This window comes from Tiliqua scincoides, chromosome 7 (genome assembly GCF_035046505.1).
Source record: "Tiliqua scincoides isolate rTilSci1 chromosome 7, rTilSci1.hap2, whole genome shotgun sequence".
In the NCBI taxonomy this organism is placed as follows: Eukaryota; Metazoa; Chordata; class Lepidosauria; order Squamata; family Scincidae; genus Tiliqua; species Tiliqua scincoides.
Window position 1 is genome coordinate 64222032 of NC_089827.1, and position 22101 is coordinate 64244132.

General features: G+C 42.6%; 1 protein-coding gene across 1 annotated transcript; it reads left to right on the forward strand.

Moving 5' to 3' along the window:
- The first annotated feature begins 4391 nt into the window (after nt 1-4391).
- Nucleotides 4392-21485, forward strand: HAL (histidine ammonia-lyase). Its single transcript, XM_066633519.1, has 20 exons — nt 4392-4638; nt 6071-6131; nt 6281-6308; nt 6932-7006; nt 7110-7182; nt 7342-7408; nt 7707-7744; nt 8365-8490; nt 9817-9956; nt 11004-11051; nt 11588-11735; nt 12190-12285; nt 13321-13379; nt 15107-15187; nt 16379-16444; nt 16535-16700; nt 18230-18364; nt 19166-19274; nt 19390-19459; nt 21141-21485. The coding sequence occupies exons 1-20, from the start codon at nt 4392-4394 to the stop codon at nt 21291-21293; spliced, it is 1986 nt and encodes a 661-aa protein (XP_066489616.1). The 3' UTR covers nt 21294-21485.
- Nucleotides 21486-22101: the final 616 nt, after the last annotated feature.

Genomic DNA, 22101 nt, shown 5'->3' on the forward strand with positions numbered 1-22101 from the left:
TTCCTTGGGTCATCAGCAACATAAAACTGGAGCATTTTCCCCTTCGGCATTCTCTTCAATCCCTTCTCCAGCAGAAGTAGATGAAGGGCTTGCCTGTATACATAGGTATTTGGTCCTGCTGAGAAAACAAAGACATTTACTCATTGGTACTAGACTCACTGGATGACTCAATATGGCTCCAGCTTCATAAGCAGCTATTGGTGGAAGGGGGGGGGGAGAGAGAGAGGGGGGAACAGCCAGCAATTCTTAAAGTTATCTTTGTCCTTTGTCAAGAGAAATGATGTTCTGGCAGGTATGATGGGGACTGCATTCACTTACAAACAGCTTGTAGTAAAGTCTTCCACATGAGCAACTGCTCTCTGCATGTGCAGTGAGCTAGTTTCAATACTACCTTTCTGGGCTCTGTAGATCTTTTAAGATCGATTACAGCCTATCATTAAAAACAATACAATAACCAATTTTTTTTAAGCAAGAGAATGGCATCTCTCATTATCCTAACAAAGCATGTCATTTCAGCAGCAAAAACACCCAGAGGAAAATATACAGAGATTAAATTCCGTCCTTGCCTGAAGCGGAAAGAGCCCAATGATCTTTCTGAAACTGAAAATTGAGTCCATTTGATGGATTTCCCTGGAAAGGGAATTCCATAATTAACTTTCCTTGAAGGGAAGGGGCACTATTTCTTACATAAAGAGAACTCTGTCTATATGCAAACACAGGAAGCTGTCACAGCATGAGCGAGGACATGGGTCCATTTAACTCTGCTGCTGATGGGCCAGTTTAGATGAGCCATCCAGAACCAGTCCCTCTTTGTGCAGATGCTCTTGGGCCGGAAATGAAGAGAGCATAGACTCTCTTGCCCAAAGAGAGGCCAGTACTATAAGGATCATCAAAATTGGCCCTATGTCTGTACTCAAGGCTGGCCTGCCAATTGACCCCAAAATCCAAGTGCCACTGTTGTCAAGGGTGGCAGATTGTGGCCCATCCCCAGTTTTATAACCAGCACATTTTTTGTACTGTGTGAGCTCGGTCAGGTGGATTTTAAAGGTTTTTTCCTGCTTTCCCCTGTCACTTCCATTCTGTTTTTCCTACCCCTCCTATCCTGTCCCTGCAGATGAGTGTTGGCAACCTTCAGTCTCGTAAGACTATGGTATCGCACTCTGAAAGGTGGTTCTGGAACAGCGTCTAGTGTGGCTGAAAAGGCAGATTCGGGAGTGATAATCCCTTCCACACTGGGAGCAAGTGCAGTCTGTCCCTGGTCTGTCTTCCTGGCTATGGGCCTTCCTTCTTTGCCTCTTTGCCTCAGTCTTTTGGCCAAGTGTCTCTTCAAACTGGGAGAGGCCATGCTGCACAGCCTGCCTCCAAGCGGGCCACTCAGAGGCCAGAGTTTCCCACCTGTTGAGGTCCACTCCTAAGGCCTTCAGATCCCTCTTGCAGACGTGCTTGTATCGCAGCTGTGGTCTACCTGTAGGGCGCTTTCCTTGCACGAATTCTCCATAGAGGAGAAATGAGACAAAGAAAGGCACCTGAGCTGCTGCTCTAGTAACACCAGCTGGACAGCCAGCCCATTTCCTGCCTGTCACTGGGTACTCCTGCAAGAAGCTGGGAAATGCAAATGTAGGAAAGAACCATAAGAAATATGATGGCTCTGGGGTGCTTGAGAGCCATCAGTGTCTGTTCAATATGCTAGTTCTTGATTGTTCATGGGCAAGGTGAATCTCATCATGCACAATGCCCACCTGCTCTCTCCCTGCCCCATATCATCTGCTCCTTGCAAACAGGAGAGGGGAATGAGTGTAGGACAGTGGCACAGATGGATGTTTTGGTGAAAGGAGCATGGTATGCTGTGCATATCAAAGAAAATTATTTTTAAAAATCAGGCAGAAGTGGAGTGGTGTCAGACCTGGTTTGGCCCCAGGTGCCAGAGAAGCTGGGGTTGGGTGTGTTTACACTGATTGTCAGCAGCTTTCCAGGAACTTGGGTGGGCTTCTTCCAGCCTTACCTGAAGATGTCACAGACTGAACCTGGGATTTGTTTCATGCAAACAAATTTACTACCACTGAGTTGTGGCTCTTCCCCTCACTGCTATAGAAAGTTTTAGAAATGAAAAGAAGTCAGGCCTAAGAATATGGCTATTGCAAGGGTGACACTCATGCAGACATAATCTGAGTGACAGGCCTAAATGAATTTATTGGGACAGTCTCCCACCTCTGACCTTTCTAGCTGTTCAGACCTTTGTGCCTTTTGGGAGGCCAAAATAGAAGAAACTCAGGTCAGGTAGCACATGAAGCCATCACCAATAATCTGAGAGACTTCTGAGGGTTTGTTTAGGTCCATGTTAATATTTTTACATTGTAAATATCCTTAAATTGAGTGTGTTGGCAGAAAGGGAGAGAACAAATGCAATAAGTAAATAAATAAATTAGGGAGAAGTTTTGACACTTGGGTTCTTAAGCTTTCTAACAGCAAGACTCCAGGAATGATGGAGGATAAGAAGTAAATGGGGGGGGGGGAATGCTTGTCCTAGCTGTTTTTCAATGTTCTGCTGACAAGCAAGTGCGGTAAGCCAAATGCCTAAATGTGCACCGGCAAGACAGATGTGCTGATGTTGACATATACGGTGGATGTTAGGGAAGTAACTGAACATGTGATTGAGGTTTCAGGGAGTCTCATTTGTACAGAATGGCGCCAAGAATGTAGAGTCAGAGATTGAGATCTGAGCAAGACAAATAGTCCAAGTTTTTAAATTTTAGCCATGTGCAGTGGTAAATGTTGACATGAAAGAGCACAAAACATCCCCAACAGCCATGCCTTACTAATACCGTACATTAAAAGCACATTAAATTGTTTCCTTAGAGTAATTTATTCTCTTGACACTTATTGCTAGGGTTGGGGTTATATTTTTGAATGCTGCTGTTTATAAAACAAATGCTCTGCAATCAGGAAGCTAGCACCACAGGGAGTAGGCTTGGGTAGCAAGCCTGTTCCTGATGTACTATTTTTTTTTTTTGCTGCACAGGGTGATGCAGATGGAGGGGTGGTACCACTACTGGCCAAATTTTTAAAATCTTTGTATTTTTTGAATAATACCATCATGTCATAGATCAACTGATGTGTAATTTCATGCAGAATGCAGTAAAACAAACTGTGCTGAAATATCTCTATTCTATCAAAAGTTATAGCCAAAAAAGCAGTGGGGTGGGGTGATGGTACATCTGCCCACTGCATGGGAAGAGGCAACTGTTACCCTGCAGATACCTGATCTTGTCTGATCTTGGAAGCTAAGCAGGGTCAGGCCTGGTTAGTACTTGGATGGGAGACCGCCTGGGAATACCGGGTGCTGTAGGCTTATATACCATCGTCTTTCGAGACTGAAGGTTGCCAACCATGGGAGGAGGTCCATCATGGGGTGATATGCTGGCCTCCTGTTCCAGGTGATGCAAACCCTACTGACACTACTGGGCTGCCCTGCCAGCAAAGAAAGCTGGTTATGACTCTTCAACCACCTCATTCTGCTACACTTTTAAATAGTACGGAAGAAAAAAGCAGGGGAGGGGGAAGAGAGAAAACAACGTTGACATTGTTAAAAAGAAAGTTGCAAGTGGTCATTGATTTCTCTCCCTCAGAAGATTGTGAAGACAATCTCTTGCACAGATTCCTTAACCAAAATGAATCTTCCCAAAAAGATTTTAGATGAAGATGTCAATATAAAGGGTTTTAATTTTTTCCCTCGAAAGTGCATCATGCATGGCGTACCAACAATTACTGGAGCTGAATGATTGCCACCAAGTCTGCTCCTTTCAAACACTTTAATGCAGTGGTTCCCAAGCTCTTTAGCATCGGGGACCCACCAACAAAAAGTTTCATTTTATCATCTGCTCCAGCCTCTGTGGCTATAATGGTGATTGGGCAGCAATGCTCCACCCCACACCCCACCCCCGAACCGTAGCAGGTTGTTTAACCCTTTTGCATATGGCTTAACCTGCCTTGTCAGTTTCATGACTTAACAAAATTGGGTTGTGGCACACTGGTGGGCCATGGACCCATAGTTTGGGAACCTCTGCTTTAATGCTTTGAAACAGAATAAAAAAGGATTGCCATCTTTCTAGCACTAAAAAGTTGGCCCTGTCAAGTTTTACATTTTACGTTCTTGTTTGCCCATTACATCCTAATTGGTAGAGGTGTGTCATCTCTGTGTGTGTGTGTGTGTGTGTGTGTGTGTGTGTGTGTGTGTGTGTTTGAGTTGATACTTGGTTAAATACACAATAGGGAGCCTCAAGGTGGGTGGGTGGCCTTTTGGTCTTTCCTGATTGGGGATTCTGAATGCATACACAGTCAGTTCTCATTCAAACACTGCACAGTGCAGAGAAATCCCTAGGCAGACCACCAGTATGCCAAGGTACACAGTACATGTCCGTGGGGAATGGCTTGCCGTGCCCTGCCAAACAGGCGCAAACACCGTGAGATGGCTCGGCAAGGAAGCTGTGAGGCGCTACATGAAAAACAAGCCTGATAATGGAGGATTTGCTTCTGTGGAAGAAGTTAAATTCTATGTCCGGCGTTGCAAAGGCCTCGGACTGCTGGATCACGATGACACTTTGGAGGTTGCTCTTGAGGACAACGAGTTTGTGGAAGTGGGTAAGTAAGCTGCCAACCACCAATGTAAATGTTGCAGCATTTGCATGTTTTAAGGAGAAGTGAACAAGGAACAAAGCATACTACCTCCACATGGCAGGAAATGCTTGGAAACCTCTTGATCTTGTAATTAGGGAAGCTTCCCTATTCGTGACTGGCTTGTGCTTATGCAGTCAGTATTTCAGCCATACTCGTTTCTAAAATTACAACATTTTAAAGATGGTTTCACAAGGAATGCTAAGAACAGTGTTCTGTGCTTGCCACAGTAAAAACTTCCAGTTGGTTCTTGTAACCAAAATAGCAAAGAAGATTGTGGTACCTTAAAGACCAACACATTTGTTGAAGGATAAGCTTATGCATCAATACATTTGTTAGATTTTCAGATGCCACAACTCTTGTTACTTTTGCATTTTCCCTGTTTTTAGACTGCAAGGAAAAGTCACAATAATTGTATTGTGATTATTCATTGGATTTAAACCGTTTTTGCCCAACATTGCATATACGCAACAGGGATCAAATGTGTACATATGTGGGCAAAAATGGGTTAAACTGACTATGTACTGCTACCTAAGGGCCCAATCCTATCCAACTTTCCAGCACCAGTGCAGCCCCAGGGTAAGGGAACAAATGTTCCCATACCTTGAGGAGGCCTCTGTGATTGCCTCCCCACCACAGGATGCAGTACATGCTCCATTGGCATGGCTGCACCAGCACTGGAAAACTTGATAGTATTGGGCCCTCAGGCTGGGGGTATGTTCTATTGAATTCCCTGGGATTTACTTCTGGAACACGCATAGGATTGTGCTATAAGTCGCACTTACCTTTGTGTCCCTTCAGTTGCAACAAAGTCTAAGTACCAGAAAATGCTTCTGCTTCTGGCATTGGACTTATACCAGAAGATCCAGGTTCAAATTCCCACTCACCCATGAAGCTTCCTTGGGTGACCTTGGACCAGTCACACTCTCTCTCAGCCTAACCTACCTCACAGGGTTGTTGTGAGGACAAAAGCAGGGAAGGAACTACGTACACCACCCTTGACTCCTTGGAAGAAAGGCAGTATAAAAATATGATAAATAATCTGGCCCCTTCTCCCCCTACCGTTCTTAACTGTGTAATTGTTAAGATCCCTGAAGAAATGACTTGCATTTTGGCTGTACCATGTACATTGATGGTACGTATATGTAATAATTGGCAACATTCAGGGCTGCTAGAAATGTTCTTTTACCTCTTGCAATTGCTATGAAAAAACAGTGAGAAGTGCAGACACGGGGGAAATAAAGAGGATTTGGTGGGAAGGGGGTTTCGACAGCTTAACAAAATCTATTCTAATTCTGACTGCAAGACTTTTGTCCTTTTAAGTGACAGCTGATGCAGAAAACTACTTGGGCAACTGAAGAGCAGAAAGTGAACCGATGTTTGTCTCTTTTTCTTCCAGTGATAGAAGGAGATGTCATGTCTCCGGACTTCATTCCATCACAGCCAGAAGGGGTTTATTTGTATCCTTATCAAAATTCATTGGTATATATTGCAAAGTTGAGAGCATTTGGTTGAGCTCTATTCCACACTCTACGTCTATTCCACACTCCAAACTGCTGAAACAAGTAGAAGTCAGCTGGCAGTATGTTTTTCCTATATGTTGTTTCAGATATAGTAAATATCGAGAACCAGAACAGGTATGGATCACCGATTCTATGAAATAGTAGTGGAGAAAAAATTCTCGGTGTCTTACTTGAATGGTCCTGCAGTGCCGTGCGCCCTTGAATTTCAAATGCTGGAATTCAGCATTTCACTAGGATAGTTCTGTTATTCTGTTACAGAAGAGCAAACAATTCAATGTCACTGACTGTGCAGAGATGGCACTGCTGTTTCCACATATTGAATCTGGTTACAATTATTGTTCTGGATTCAGTGAGTGGAAGAGAAATAGCCATTAGCGCTGCTCTGCAGTGGCGTAGCTAGAGGGGGTGCAAAGCACTAAATTTTGCAGGGAGCCCCACCTCAGCGTGCAAGTGGCCCCTCCTCCCTCTTTTGGAGCCATTCCAGGCAATGTTTTGCTCTCTGATTTGCTCTCAGGGCCTGAAATGGCTCTGAAGGGGAGAAGGAGGGGCTTCCTGCACGCCATGGTGAGGCTCCCTGCAAAACTTAGTGCTTTGCACCCCCTCTAGCCACACCACTGCTGCTCTGCCTGTGCTTACACAGTTCATGCTGTGCAATAGTTTGCAGGTTTTTAAGTAGCTCTTGCGCTTTTCCGTGTGCAAGAACTCGCACAATGCTTTAACGCTGTTCTTTTGTACAGTATATTTATTTAGATGGAAACAGCTTGACAACAGAGGATTTGGTCAATTTAGGAAAGGGGCTCTACAAGATCAAGGTGAGAATTTGGGAATTTTTTTTTTAACTCTAACTGCTCCCTAACCCTTCCCTGCAGCAGTTATCAGCACAGAGGAATAAATATGGACAATGGTCTTTTTCAGCTTACCGCTGATGCCGAAACAAAAGTCAGAAAATCCAGAGAGGTCATTGAAAGCATTGTAAAAGAGCGGAGAGGTAACCATTAACATTTTGATTTTTTAAAAATGAGAGGGGGGGGTGGCAGCTGGAAGTTCTGTCTCATTCACGTATATAGTATACACATGCACAATAGTGGAAGTTCAGCTCCTCTATTTTTATTGAAGTAACATTTTGGCTTTATTCTGCTTCTTTCAGTTGTCTATGGAATCACAACAGGCTTTGGAAAATTTGCACGAACCGTTATTCCCAACAGTAAGCTACAGTATGTATCCTGTGCTTCTTTTTCAAGTTTGTAAAATGTGTATAGAAAATGTATTCAAACAAGTTCTACAGTGCAATCCTATTCATGTATACTCAGAAGTAAGTCCTACTGAATTCAATGGGACTTACTCCCAGATAAGTCTGTATAACATTGCAGCCCTAGTGTTCTCCTCCATCAGATTTTTCCCCCCCTAGGGCAAAATTTATTTCTTTAGCTTTTACTGTAGTTGTCAGGTATTTTGGAAATACAGTTTAAGGGTTTTTTAAATCTAATGATGATGTGTTGTTTTCTTTCCAAGGGAGCTTCAAGTGAATTTAGTTCGGTCACATTCTGCAGGTAAGAAAATGTTACATTTACAGAGCGATCCAACCCCCCCCCCCCCCGACAGACTTGCACTGGCTCCAAAGTGTCATGAATGTTCTATAAAGCATGCTCATGGCTACTCAGCAGCAGGCTAGGCTAGTGCAAGGATATGCTCTGGCCTAGCAGTGCTGAACCTGCTCCCGGAGAAGGTACATTTGTGCCGGCCCAGGCAGACTGGCACAGAGAGCTTGAAGAAGGGAGTGGCAGGGCGAAATGGAAGGAGAAAGGGGTTTTTAGGCTGGGAGAGCATGGCCCTTGAGGTGGATCTGCCCAGGAGGGAGGGGGACCGGCCACAGCAGCGCAGGCTGGATCCTAACCCCTGGCTCCAGCCCAACCAACGTTACACAGGCCACTTGGATTTGTGCCCACAAAATTGTGGGTGCAGATCCAAGTAGCCCCATAGGGCAGGCTAGTGTGTGACACAGGGTAAGGGGACAAAAATCCCAGAGTTCCGCCCCAGCCTGTACCTACCTGGATTCAGCACAGGCCAGATGGTTTGCCTGTTCCAGTGCAAGTTAGGGTTGGGCCCTTAATTTGGTTCTTCCACATTTGTATAATAGTGATAACCTTGAGATGGTTGTTTATCATTGCAGGTGTTGGGAAGCCTTTGATCCCAGAGAGATCTCGGATGCTTTTAGCTCTAAGGATCAATGTACTCGCTAAAGGATACAGTGGAATTTCACTAGAAACCCTTCAGCAAGTAATCGAAGCATTTAATGGTAGGATGATCTCCAGAGTCTGCTCCATTTTCACAGTGTTCTGCCTTCAGTCCCTTCCTTTTTGAGAAAGATGAAACTGCCACCCTTTGTGAGGAACCGTTTTGTGTGCCAAAAAATAGCAAGTTGAATTCTGCCACCTCTTGTGGCAAGGGCTATACTGAGAAAAGGGATTGCAATATGGATCACGTGGCGTATTGCCTCCTTTAAATGGTCACTGCTACTTTATAGTGGAGATCCCCATCCTAAGTGCTTTGCCAGGAGGAGGGGATGCATGCAGGTTGCATGGCTGACCACTATTTTGGAGGAAGCCATTCACAATGTGACCAGCTGCATGGCCCTTCTCTCTGGGCAAAGCACTTGCCAAGAGAGTGGTAGGGGAGCCAACTGAGGACTATTTCATTTAAATTGTACCTGCAATTTTAAAGGAGGAGATGATTTGCAGCTTGCTTCACTTTCCTTCCCATCTCTAAAAAGGATGTGAGTTGCCAAAACAGGGAGTCTCTTTCCCAATGTACACTTTCGCAGAAGCATCGGCTTTTCCCAAGCTACAGTTTTCAGCTGGTGAGGTTGACTTAGTGTCATCTCACAGATGACAAGCTGTACCTTGCTCCTACACAATTGTTAAAGGTCCAGGATCCCTAAAGTTGAAAGTTTGCCCACACCTGACTTAGTGGGAAATTGAATTGTCATTGCTCATCAGCAATTATATACTATGAAGCTGAGAACATGCAACTGGATCATGCCTCTACTAAATATGGGTCACACCAGTACTTTCTTTTTGTTTTGTTTGGGTTCTTTGTAAAGGACAGAGAGACAGAAAAGTTGAAAATAAAAAGGAATAACAAAAATACAAAAGAGGATACCAGGGCTTGTGTATATTTCATACTTTTGCAGAAAAAAAAACAGAATTCAGAATTCAGCTTTTCTTTCCTCTGCATGAGAAGTTGCATTCCCCCCAAATTCCCTCTTATTTCCAAGTATTAAACATACAGGAACCTTGGTGTCTAGTCATCCAAAAGAGAGGGCATATAGGGTTAAAAGATGAAAAGTGAATTCCATGTTGTAATTTGGGTTTAAAAGTGAATCCTCATTCTGAAAAGGCTGGAAGCTTCTGCACTAAGCAATTGGGGAATCTTGGAGTGCTAATCATCAATACTTATTGATGGAAGAGGAGGTGACAAAAAGGCACAGAGAGGCTGGCATAAGGCATTCCTCCTTTTGGTCACTGGAAATAATAAGCTCTCTGCTGAAGCTTGGCAGACGCAGAGCAAATTATAGTATGTATGAATTTTAAACTATGGTGTTTTTTCTTCTTCTCCCCATTAGCATCCTGCCTGCCCTATATTCCTGAGCAAGGAACTGTTGGAGCCAGTGGAGACTTAGCCCCTCTTTCCCATCTTGCACTGGGGCTCATAGGAGAAGGGAAGATGTGGTCCCCAAAGAGCGGATGGGCTGATGCAAAATATGTAAGATGAGACATGGGATGCTCTGCGGATCCCTTTAGGTTTCCTATGATTGAACCGTGCAGGAACTGTAAGGAGAATTGGGGCTGGGTGGGTGGAAGGGGAGAGGGATAATTCATGCTGGCCTGTGCAGTGGATTCAAGATTCTTCTGCCTTTAATAGCTATAAAAGAGAGAGTGGGAGAGAGAGAGAGCAGCAACAGGTGGAAGAAAATTTGTCCACTGCCTTGTGGCAGAGCACCTCGCAAGGCCAGGAGTTATCAGTGGCATCACTAGGGTTTGCATCACCTGGTGCAGGACGCCAGCATATCATCCCCATGATGGATTTCCTCCCATGCAGTGGTAGGACAACACCCCAAGCGGTGCCCATGATGATGCACCATTATCCCACCCCCGCTGGCTTTTGGCTATAACTTTTGATATATTTCAACGAGGTTTGTTTTGTTGCATTCTGCATGAAATTACACATCAAATGATATATGATGGTATTATTTGGAAATTACCAAGACCTGAAAATTTTTTGGCTAGTAGTGGTGTCATCCCCCTTGCGTGCGTCACGCAATGCAGCCTGCACTCCCCTAGTGACGCCACTGGTTTATTGCTTTTTCTTTCTTTTGAGTGACATTTAGCTGAAGTTCTTGCTTTACATTGATTTTGGACTTTATGCTGTAGGACTGATTCCACACCCTAGCCCTAGTTAGGTTTACCATCCTGCATTCATTGAATATGTGGAGGGGAGAGACAGGGATGTGCTGGCTAGGACCACACATCCTGGATATCCCTCCCAGAATTCAGTGCTTGTCTGTAGAAGGCAATGCTAAATTCTGGGAGGTTTCCTCTATGTGATCTAAAGCCCTGGATTTATGGATGCTCATTTACTGAAACCTTGAAGCCAAAGGAAGTAATAAAATCCATACTACTCTCAGCACTGACCCAGTAGTTGCTAGTTATGTGGCATGATGGGATCATTCAAAGGGAGCCTTTATATCATTCAATGCATGCTCATAATATATTTGGTGTATACAATAAACATTTTTATACCACCTGGCAGGTGCTGGAAGCTCATGGACTAAAACCAATTACCCTGAAGCCAAAGGAGGTACTACAGTTTGTATTTGTTTTCTCTTCTCAGCACTAACCCAGAATATGTGTCATGTTGCCAAATAATGTGAGAGCTGTGTTGTCATTGTTTTAGTGAATCTGTTTCAAAGGTTTGGTGTACTCCTAGCACATCTGTCATGTGACAAAAAGCTAGCATATTGCTCAATTCGTACAAATCTATCTGATCGCTCTCGTGTTGGATGCCACTGGCTCTGGACCTTAGTCTTTCTGTGGATAGTGTGGGGTTTGCTTACACAGCTGAATGAAAGATGTTCCAATATTTTTGATGGATGCATACTGGTGATTTTTTTGCTGCTGGGGAAGGATCTGGGGAAAAGCAGCCTGTCTTCTTGTGCCCTTCTTCCACTCAGCTGCAACCTGTCCCGGTCTGCATCAGGTTTGGTTTAAAAATAAAAATTTAAAAAGAGGGGAATAAGAACGAAATATGGGATTCCATAGAACATATGGTCTGCGACAAGTGTTGGCCCATGTGCCTTTATACAGAGGTGCTGAATGCTTGTTGTTTCTTTGAAGGGTCTGGCTCTTATCAATGGGACACAAATGATCACCTCTCTCGGATGTGAAGCAGTTGAAAGGGCCAGTGCGATTGCTAGGCAAGCAGACATAGTGGCTGCACTCACACTTGAAGTTCTGAAGGGCACGACGAGAGCTTTTGACACTGGTTGGTACTGAATGTTCTAAGACCACTTGAGCTTAGACACTGGGTTTCCTTTCTAAACTTTTCACTTCCCACCTTTGATTTATGATGTCCTACTGATCGCTGTACCAAGGCCTATTTAGACATATCTGACACATACATGCAGAATGGAACTTTAAGTATTGTGCTCTTCTGCAGTTCAAATGGCAAGTGGTGAACATCAGCATGTGTCATTTGGACCACATCTGTTGAGCAAAAAGGAAACCACACTTGCCATAAATGCCACGTTTTTAAGGATTGAAATTGATGTTTGAATCAAAATGGTTGTTTCCTGCTTTATATTCCACATATCTCAAGCTTGTTTAAAAAAATGATCAGCAAGAAGGTGTGTCTGTGAACTAAGTGTATTTCTACCCTTAGTTCAAAGGGAGGAAAAATTAAGCATTTGGCTATAACTCTTTGTCTTGTTTTCAAACAGATATTCATGCGTTGCGAGCACATCGTGGGCAGATTGAAGTGGCATTTCGATTCAGGTCACTTTTAGACTCTGACCATCATCCTTCTGAAATAGCAGGTGAATAGCTGTAGTGGTGGAGAGGGAATGCACTCTTTGTGTATCTTTGGTGTATCTCCTTGGCACAGAGTAGCTAAAGACTTCCTCAGAGTCTCAGATATGATTACTGTTTAAAAGAAATACTGTTTCTAGTCCTTAATTTTTTAAGCCTTGGACATTGTTTGCTGAAGGCTCAGAAACCAGAGATCTTGGTTCAGTTATCCGAAAGCCCATTGTCTTCGCTCTCACCGAAGATGACCAGATGTCTTAACCACTAAAGAGGATTAGGCACCCCAAAATATAGGACATCCAATAAAAAATGTAGGACATGACAAAATAAAACCTAAAAAACACTTGTATGTTGACTTCATGTGCTTAATTGCTTATGTGGCTAATTGACTTCATGTGGTTAATATCACTTATTATTAAATTTTAAACTATGTTACATTTAATTTATTACATAGAATTTATTAATTCCAAGAAGGCTCTGTGCTGCCTACAGGGGCCGCTCATAGGGAAAAGGAGGACATTTAAGTTCTTTTCCAGGACACAAAACTAAAAAAGAGAACATGTCCTGGGAGAAGAGGACGTCTGTCTGGTCACCCTGCTCTCACCTCCTTTGTGCTCTATTGCTCCTTATTTCTTGCTTTTAAAAAAGTCAGTTTTAATGGTATGGGGATCATTTTAACAACTGTGCTTTCTTTTAGATCCTGATTTTCTTTTTTATCAGTTGAACTCTGCTGTTTTGTCTTACTGTTTTCCAGCATTATTGAACTTTTGACTTTTTCTTTTGTATTTTTTTTCTTACTATTTTATTATTGCAAGCCGCCTTGAGGCCACCTGGCAAAAGGCAGAATATCGAGAGAGATTAGAATACATTAAACATATGGAACACATTAATTGGCAATTAGAATACATTAAGGAAAGCACAGCATAAGTTCTAAACTTTATTCTGAGCAGGGAGGCAGCCTGTGTCTGATAATATGCAAATTTCATCTTTGACCTGTTTTAAACGTGCTGGTTCAAAATAAGCCTTTGTTTTGTTGTGTTTTGCAGAATCTCATAGATTTTGTGACAGAGTACAAGATGCATATACATTGCGCTGCTGCCCACAGGTAAAGCTGATTGTAAACTCCTTTGTACATGTGCGGCTGCAATGTTAAAGAATCTGATACCCACTTCAGTAACGGTGATTGTTATACGACCAAACATGACATGTTAAAGTGTTTGAGGCTGGCATGCGTCAAAACAGTTGACAGTGTACCCAGCTAACTACTCAACAGCATGACTAAGTAGTGTTGCAGATAAAGTACTGTGAGTAGCACGGTAAGGCAGTTGAGCCTCTTTTGTTCATCAAGTGTTGAGTTCAGTCCAGGTCTGCAACCCATATCAACATGCCAGTTTGTTCATGTGCCATTTTATAAAAGCTGAATATCATCCACTATAATTTCCACTAGCAAAAATGAATTCAGCTCTGTGAGTGAGCTTTGTTTCAGTCTGTGGCTGAAATTAGAAAACCTCTGTTGTACAATGGTCATTTCCACACTATTCCATCCTTTTTCACTCACTTCTGTACAACCACCCAAATGATGTAACTGTGAAATCATTACAATCTAGTATTTTTTTTTCTTATTCCCATCTCATGTTTTTTTTTTTTCTAGAGCTGATTTGTGGTGATTTTTCATCTTTTAATAATAAAAAACATCCACTTATCCAGTGTGGACAAAGTGCTATTAAGGTTTTAAGGACTCCTGTAACTTTAAATGAAATACTTCTTTGAAGGTTCAGCCCATTTTATTGTTTCATGCTGATTCCAGCTGGGGGATAGTGAATAAATGATGAACAGCTCCTGAATTAGCATTGTGTCAGGTAACTTTAATCACTAATTTACTCTTATTATTTCTTTTGAGTGAAATAGTTCTGTTTTGGTAATAAAAAAAAAGAGGAAAGAAAGGAATCAGTGATTACAGTCTTTACTGACACCCTTCAGAAACAGACATGATGCAATTACTAATCTTTCAGCTGGAATCAACACAAAGCAATTCAGCAGGTTGAACCTGCAAATAATTGAGGTTGCCTGAGGATTTGCTGAATGAAACCTCTGCAGACATTACAGAAGGACTATGGCTGTGAAGAAAGGCCATGCTAGTTAATGTGGTGATTTATTCAATGCTGTGGGGAATCTCTGTTTGGTTTTCTTGCAGCTAATTGTGGAAAACCAATGCCTCAGCAGGGGAAAGGGCTCTAGTGTGGAAGCACCAATGACAGTGCAAGGTTGGAAAATTAAAGGCATTGATTCAGTTTGAATCACTAATAGAATGAGGCTGTACAAATAGTTTTGGTTTTTTTCTGTGCATAATATCACACATAGTAATTTTTTAAGCAACAAAGGGTACTTTAACAAAGTCATGACTAAGTCCCATTGAAATTAATGAGACTTAAGTTAGTCACCACTAACTTGTCTCACTGAGGTCAATGGTGCATAATCATGACTTTCTTAGGAGACAATCCGTAGAGTCTTGTGGCATCTTAACTAACATTGACTAATATGTCATAGGTTTTGAGCCATATTGAGGTGAGGCAGGATGAGGTGAGGCAGGCAAAATCTATACACAATTATTTTTTCATCTTACAGTTAAATTGATAATGATAGTGAATATTTTAACAGTATAGGAAATCTGACATTCCCAAATTGCAGAAATTGCAGAAAGTCAAAGTCTCTGTTGACTCCTTATATACTGCACGTATGTGATGTGAGAAGGTATAATCTGCTTGGGATCCCTGCAAAATCAAATTGTCTCTGTTTTAAATCAATGTGGTTAATGCCTGTCATTTCTTATAGGTCCATGGCGTTGTAAATGACACCATCGCTTTTGTAAAAGACATAATCACAACAGAAATTAACAGTGCAACAGACAATCCTGTATCCTTTTTATTTATTTTTTATGAGTCTGGTTTCCCGAAAAATGCATGTTTTCCTTCCAACTCCCCTTCAACAGCTTAGTTCAATGTTTCCCAAACTGTGGGTCAATATCCACGTGGGTATCAATCTGATTGTTAATGGGGGTCATGAAACTGAAACTGACGAGCTGATAGCTGACTAGGAAAATGTATTGAGCCCAATGTTTATGTGTAAGTGAACATGCCATTGTCTACTTTGAAGGGCAGGCCGAGAGGAAAGCAATGCCACCAGAATGGTACCGATCCAATGAATGCAGGCCCCCAAAACATTTGAGAACTAACAGCCCAATCCTGAGCTTCCCAGTGCCCACTGTAGCAGCGACACCAAAATGGCTACAGCTGTTTGCAGCGGGCACCAAGAAGCCGCCGGAAGTCTCCTCGGGGGAAGGGAACTTTTGCCCCCTCCGCAATGGGCTTCTCAAGTCTCTGCTGGCTATTTTACAATAGATAAAACAGTTTAACACAAAAGCACACTGCACTGCAGTAAAGAGACAAACAGGATCAAGGCTGAAAGCTAAAAACAGTAACAGCAAATTCTACATCAAAAGCCTGCTAGAATAAATGGATCTTAATGAAACTCCTAAAAGAACCCAATGTCTGGCCATTCAGGTTTTCCAGGGGAGAGAATTCCACAGTTTGGGTGTTGCTGTAAGAAAGCCTTGCCTTTTGACTCCACCGATCACTGAGAGCCAGAGTTCAGAAGATGACCGAATTCCATGGTAAATATAAAGGGAAGGAGATGGTATTTCAGGTATCAAGATCTCAAACCATGCAGGACCTTAAGGTAACCATCGGCACCTTGAATCGGGCTTGAAAACACACTGATAACCAGCACAGGTGAAACTGCAGCTCCATATAGATCACATTGCTGTAACTGCAGCAAGATATTTTGAGACAGAAGAGCTACTCAAAGCAGTGCTCCTACATATTTAAGCTGTAATGTGAGAAGTGTAACAGCCCAATCCTATGCATGTGTACTCAGAAGTAAGTCCCATTAGCGTCAATGGGGCTTACTCCCAAGAACGTATGGATAGGATTGGACTGTAACTCCCCAATGCATTTATGCGCCAGTTCTTCCTAAGTCTGGCTTGGACCTCAGACTCCCTTTCTAAACCCCTCTCAGTCATGTTGAAGGCTTAACTTGCCTTGAAAGATGGTGTTTTCTGAAAGGAAAGAAACCATTTCTGGCGGAAATTTCCACGGTGAATACCCGGCCAAGGTAGTTAATACTTTCTTCCCAATTATTTTAACCTTTAAAGTTGAAGGACTTGAAAAAAAAATCCTAAATCACAAAGCGGTTGTCTTGTAGGCTCTGGACTATCTTGCAATTGGGGTCCATGAACTTGCTGCGATTAGTGAGAGGAGAATTGAGCGACTCTGCAACCCATCGCTCAGTGAGTTGCCACCCTTCTTGGTCACAGAAGGAGGTTTGAACTCTGGGTTTATGATTGCACACTGCACAGCAGCCTCCCTGGGTGAGTACACAGAGGCCAAAGGGGCCTTCAGACTGAGTGATTTTGAAATATGAACTGATCCCGTCGTCCAAGAGTCTGATTAGAACAGAGAATATAATTCTTTCATTCCAATTTCCATCATTTAAATATTACCTCTCTGTACACGTGCATGTATGTATAAATGCACCTATGATGGTTGCTGTGGTTTAATGTCAAGTTTGGCTATAAGTACCTTGGGCTGTCTAATTCTCACTTTGTACTTACAAGACCAGGATCCAATAATTTCTTCTGCTTGCTGTGACCATTTACTATTCACAAGAGAATTATTTTTTCCTTCTCGCATGTGTGGGGTAGAACTTTGTGTAAGAAAATCAAATTGTTATCAAAAGCTTTTGTTCTGAATGCACAAGATATTCTTGATTTTTTTTAAAGTGACAGCTATTTCTAACACTGTCTCACGCATCTAGTCTTGCATTAGCAAAAGAAACTTGAGTAATTATTATCTTAGGCTCATAAATCTTTGTACTCAGATCCTTAACTGTAAGCTAATATATAGCTTTTTTAAAAAGTGTCATGTGTATAGGTTACACCAGGGCTGCTCAAACCCTGGCCCAGGGGCTGGATCCAGGGTTCAGACAGATCCATCTGCCTGGTGAGTGGACCCTTTCGTTCAGCCTCTGTGCTGCTCCCCTGTTGGGTAGATCCGGGCACCACAATGTTCTGGGCAGTTGCATCTGCCCAGATGTCCTATTGTGCAGCCTTCTGGGACTCTGGGCAACAGATGCAACTGCCCAGAGCATCCTGGTGCCCAGATTTACCCAGTAGAGAAGCCGCGTGGAGGTGGAACAAAAATCTGGAGTCTGAACAGGGAAAGCGTTTTCGTCGGACAGCTGTCACGACTTTGGACACCGCTGGGTCACACTGTTCCCTATATATACCGTAACAACAATTTCTTCTTTGCTTAAGAAAATTAGTGTAGTGCTATGGGAGAATTAAGGAAGTGCCTAGTTAAATCTCACTCCTGCCAATGAACCCACTAGGTGGTCCTAAACTGCAAACTTATATATGCTTACCATTGAACTCAGTGGGACTTCTGAGTAGACATGCACAGGCTTGGGCTATTAGGCAAGTCACTGTTCAACTCAGCCTCTCCCTGATATGCAATAAGGGGAAGATACTGACCTACTTCTCAGGTTGTTGTCACTTTTGCTGAGATAATGGAAACGTTAGAATCATATAAACTTATGAAGAGCCCTGCTGAATCAGTCCCAGGATCCATCCATTTCAACATCGGTTTTCCAAGAGTGACCAATCAGATACTTCAGACCAACCCAGATATTAAGGCCACAACCCTCCTGTTTATCCCTCCCCCAGCAGTGAACGCTTTTCCAAGTTGTTTGAACACTAGTGCTATATAAATGCTACATTTTGCTGTTCCAGTATGTTGATGATCTGCACAGAGTACCATGACAAACAGATTTCAAGGTTCCTTGTTTCAATCTTTATGCTTGCCTTGGAGTGCACCATTTATTTATACTGGACTTTTGCAGTTTCTGAGAATAAAGCCTTGTGCCACCCTTCTTCTGTGGATTCTCTTTCAACCAGTGCTGCTACAGAAGACCACGTATCCATGGGAGGATGGGCCGCAAGAAAAGCACTCAAAGTGATTGAGCATGTTGAACAAGGTACAGGCAGAACATCAGTTCTGTACACAGTGGATCATAACAATGCCTTGTACTATGGTTGCAGACCATAGGAAATTCACTTGGGTGCCATTTTCATGGAATCAAATGGGATTTACTTGTCCAAATTACTCATGCAGTTGTGTTTAGGATCAGTACAATAAGGGGCTGCAGTTGTACCACAAAACTCTTTAAGAAAACCTGTTCATTGCCTAGATTTTAAAACAATTATTTTTAAAACTATGCCTTCAATATAGTATCAATAAAATCAGTGGCAAAGTACCTTTTAATTCTATTTTTCTTAAGCAGTTATAATTTCATGGGATTAAGTGTTTATGCAATACATCCATTCAGTAAATTGATTGGGAGCTAAAATGAGTTCACATCTTAAAAATCCAAATAAGAGTGTTTTCTTCTACCTTACTTCAGAGGAGATGGAATCTCAGAGGAATCTCCATCTCTATCCAGAGAGATAAGTGAGAGATAATCTCACTTTTATTTCACTCTTACCCTATCACTCACATTCCTAAACGGATATGAAAATATTAAATTCCAATGTAAATTTAAGGGGTTTCCTCACTGATCTTCAATTTAAATATTACCTTTTGCATTACTCGACCCACAGAAAAGCATTCACACAACCATGTCTCGTGTGAGACTCCACCCAGATCCACCAACCCACTTTCTCAAAATGCCAATTTGCTTGTGTGAACTTACCCTAGAATACCACATGTTCTGGCACCCTAAATTTCTTCAAATGGCCCAGAATTCACTGTTGCTTTTGTCATTGTTTTTGTTGCATAGTGTTGGCTGTAGAACTGCTTGCAGCCTGCCAGGGCATTGAGTTTCTACGCCCCCTGAGAACGACAACTCCATTGGAGAAAGTCTATGACCTTGGGCGCTCTGTGGTCAGGTATGTCAAACAAACACTTCCCCAGAGACTGCAACTTCAGAGAACATTGGCCAAACATTAACCATCACTACTATAACTCCCCTATTTAGGAGTTGTTCAATTTGTCTTCTTTCAGGCCTTGGATGAAAGATCGCTTCATGGCCCCAGACATAGAGGCAGCACATAGGCTGCTTGTGGATGGGAAGGCAAGTGTTGATGCTGGAGAAACTCTGATTCCTAACAAATCCTTTGGTATACTTGTTTGGGACATAACAATGCTCTTCCCTTCACTTGCAAGGCTTAACACACTGAATTCTACAAAAAAAAACACAACAAAAAACACCCCCAAAATCTTGTATGGAGACTTAATTTGTTTTCATGAAATGTATGGAAAAAACAGCTGGAGCACCTGTGTGTTCAAAACCACAAAAATAGCTTCAAACATTTGAATGCTGCAAGGAGCAGTCAGTAAAGTGAACCAAGTATTAGCATGTGACAACCTTGGAAGAGTTGCAGACCAGTGATACTGCCAGGCCTTGTATCGCATTCCAAGGCTCGGGGAGGTCGCGCACAGCCTCTCCAACCCTCAGAAGGCCTGATTAAGGGGAGGACATCAAAAGATTTTTTGCCCTGAGTGCCAGATGGCATAGCTATGCCACTGTTCCAGACCATATGGAATCCAGAACTGATTTGCATGAGGTCTAAATGTTTGGCATCAAGTCATACTAGGAAAACTAGAAAGTCCTTTCCGATTGTTCTGTTTTACAAAAAACATGTGGATCAACACATAAATCTTGCTAGCATTCATATTGTATCTACATCTTCAATATATTTGAGTCCCAACTGTTGTCTTACTTACCTGCAGTCTCTGGAAGCCTGTCCTAGATAGCTCCAGGTAGGCAACTCTGTGGGCCTTTGTGAGCCTCAGAATGGCCCACAGAAACCCCCGGAAGCTACGTCCAGACAAACCAAATGTTGTCTCCAAAAACTGAAAGTAGCTTCTGGAGGCCCTGTGGGCCATTCTGAGACCTGTAGAAGCCAATACAGTGGGTTGCTGGCCCGGCACTACCCAGGGGACGTCTCTGGAGGCTCCAGGTAAGTAATTACAGGGAGCCTCTGGAGGTACCCATGTGGACCGCTCTGCATTCACGGAGAGTTAAATCCGTGGATATAGGACCCATGGATGTAGAGGGTCCACTATACTGCAGAAGGCACAAGGTGTGTATTGCAGAAGATGCAATGTACACATGCTGGATATCAATTCTCGTTTACTTATAATATTTATATACTGCTTTTAAGAAAAAGCTCTCAGAGCACTTCACATAACAAAAGGAATGAAATGACTCCCCGTCCCAAAAGGCTCACAATCTAAAAAGATACCCAAGAGAGACAACAGAGGGAGTGGAAGGAAGTGGAAGAAAGGCTAAGCTGGGGAAGGATAACTGTCTTTTTCATGTTCATGTACTTAAGATTAGTCACACTTGCATCCAGATATGAGAACTTTCTGGATAGTCACTCCCCATGGGAGGGGCCTTAATGGAGTTGCTCCTCCTCCCTCAACCATGTTACTATTTGTTCTCAATGGCCTTTAGAATCCATGCAGGAGGGGCTCTTGGGTTGCCCTCCTCCCCCACCTTCTTTCAGAAACAACCATCTGGGCATGCCTCCAGATTTTACTCCTGGTGATCTTATGCACTGTATTCCCATATACAGTATACGGGAATACATACAGTAGAAATACATATAGTATTTGTACCATTTAAATGTGCATTCCACCAGGCCCTTATATATTACCTACTAAGGACACTTGGGACATTTGGTTGGGGTTTCACACAGATTTCTTCTTTTGCTTCTGACTCTGTTCCTTCCTTTCTTGCTTGCTTCTAGGTTTGGCAGGTGGCTGAACCATACATTGAAAAATACAGACGGGAGCACATTCCTGAGTCCAGGCCAATTTCCCCCACTGCTTTCTCCTTGACATTAAGTGAAAACATGTCACACCATCACCACCACGACTCAGAAGAATATGATGAACAATGAAAATGGACCTGACTACTTCGTTTGCTGGGTCATGTGTGCGTTGTGTGTAATGAATGGGGTTTTTGAAAAATTCCCATACTTTGTATTTCATATTAAGACTTTAAAAAACTGAAGTCAGAGTTGGTTTGAATATTTCACCAGGGTTAACTCTGAAGGGGAAAAAATAAGATGAACAGAAAAATTCAAGCATGTTGCTGTCAAATTAGAACTCGGTCACATAAACTGAGCTGGTACCTATTAAGTTATACGAGCAATAAATCCATTTTGCAATATATGTAGAGGCCCATTGCACACATCTATTCAATATTTTTCTAAAGGCGTTACCTGGTTGTTTTCAGTGTAATTCAAATAGAAGAATTCTTTGGAATATATAATAGAATGGAGGAGGCAGTGGCTAGTAGACCTACAGAAGCAGAACTTAATTGAATGTGATGTGGCAGTTGTACAAAGTTTTCAGGCTGGAGGAGTCCCCTGCAATGAAGCTCCTGGCAAGGAGAGGCACTACAGCTTTTCATGTACTTTTTGAGGTCTCTCTTGTCTTTTTTTTTAGTCCTGCAGTGGGGTATGTGTGTGAACTGTAAACATCATCAGCACAAGAAGAAAACTAAGTATTCCAGAAACAAAACAGATGCAATAATGCAGACACCTAAGTTCTGATTGCTCTCGTTATGGTTATTTAGTACAGTGATCTTCAACACTTTTTGTATCATGACTCCCAATAAATAAATAAAAGTATGAGACTGGGGACCTACCGTCAGTCCCTTCCCCCCTCCTGGGACCTTATCTGCCTGTCGCCACCCACTCCCCA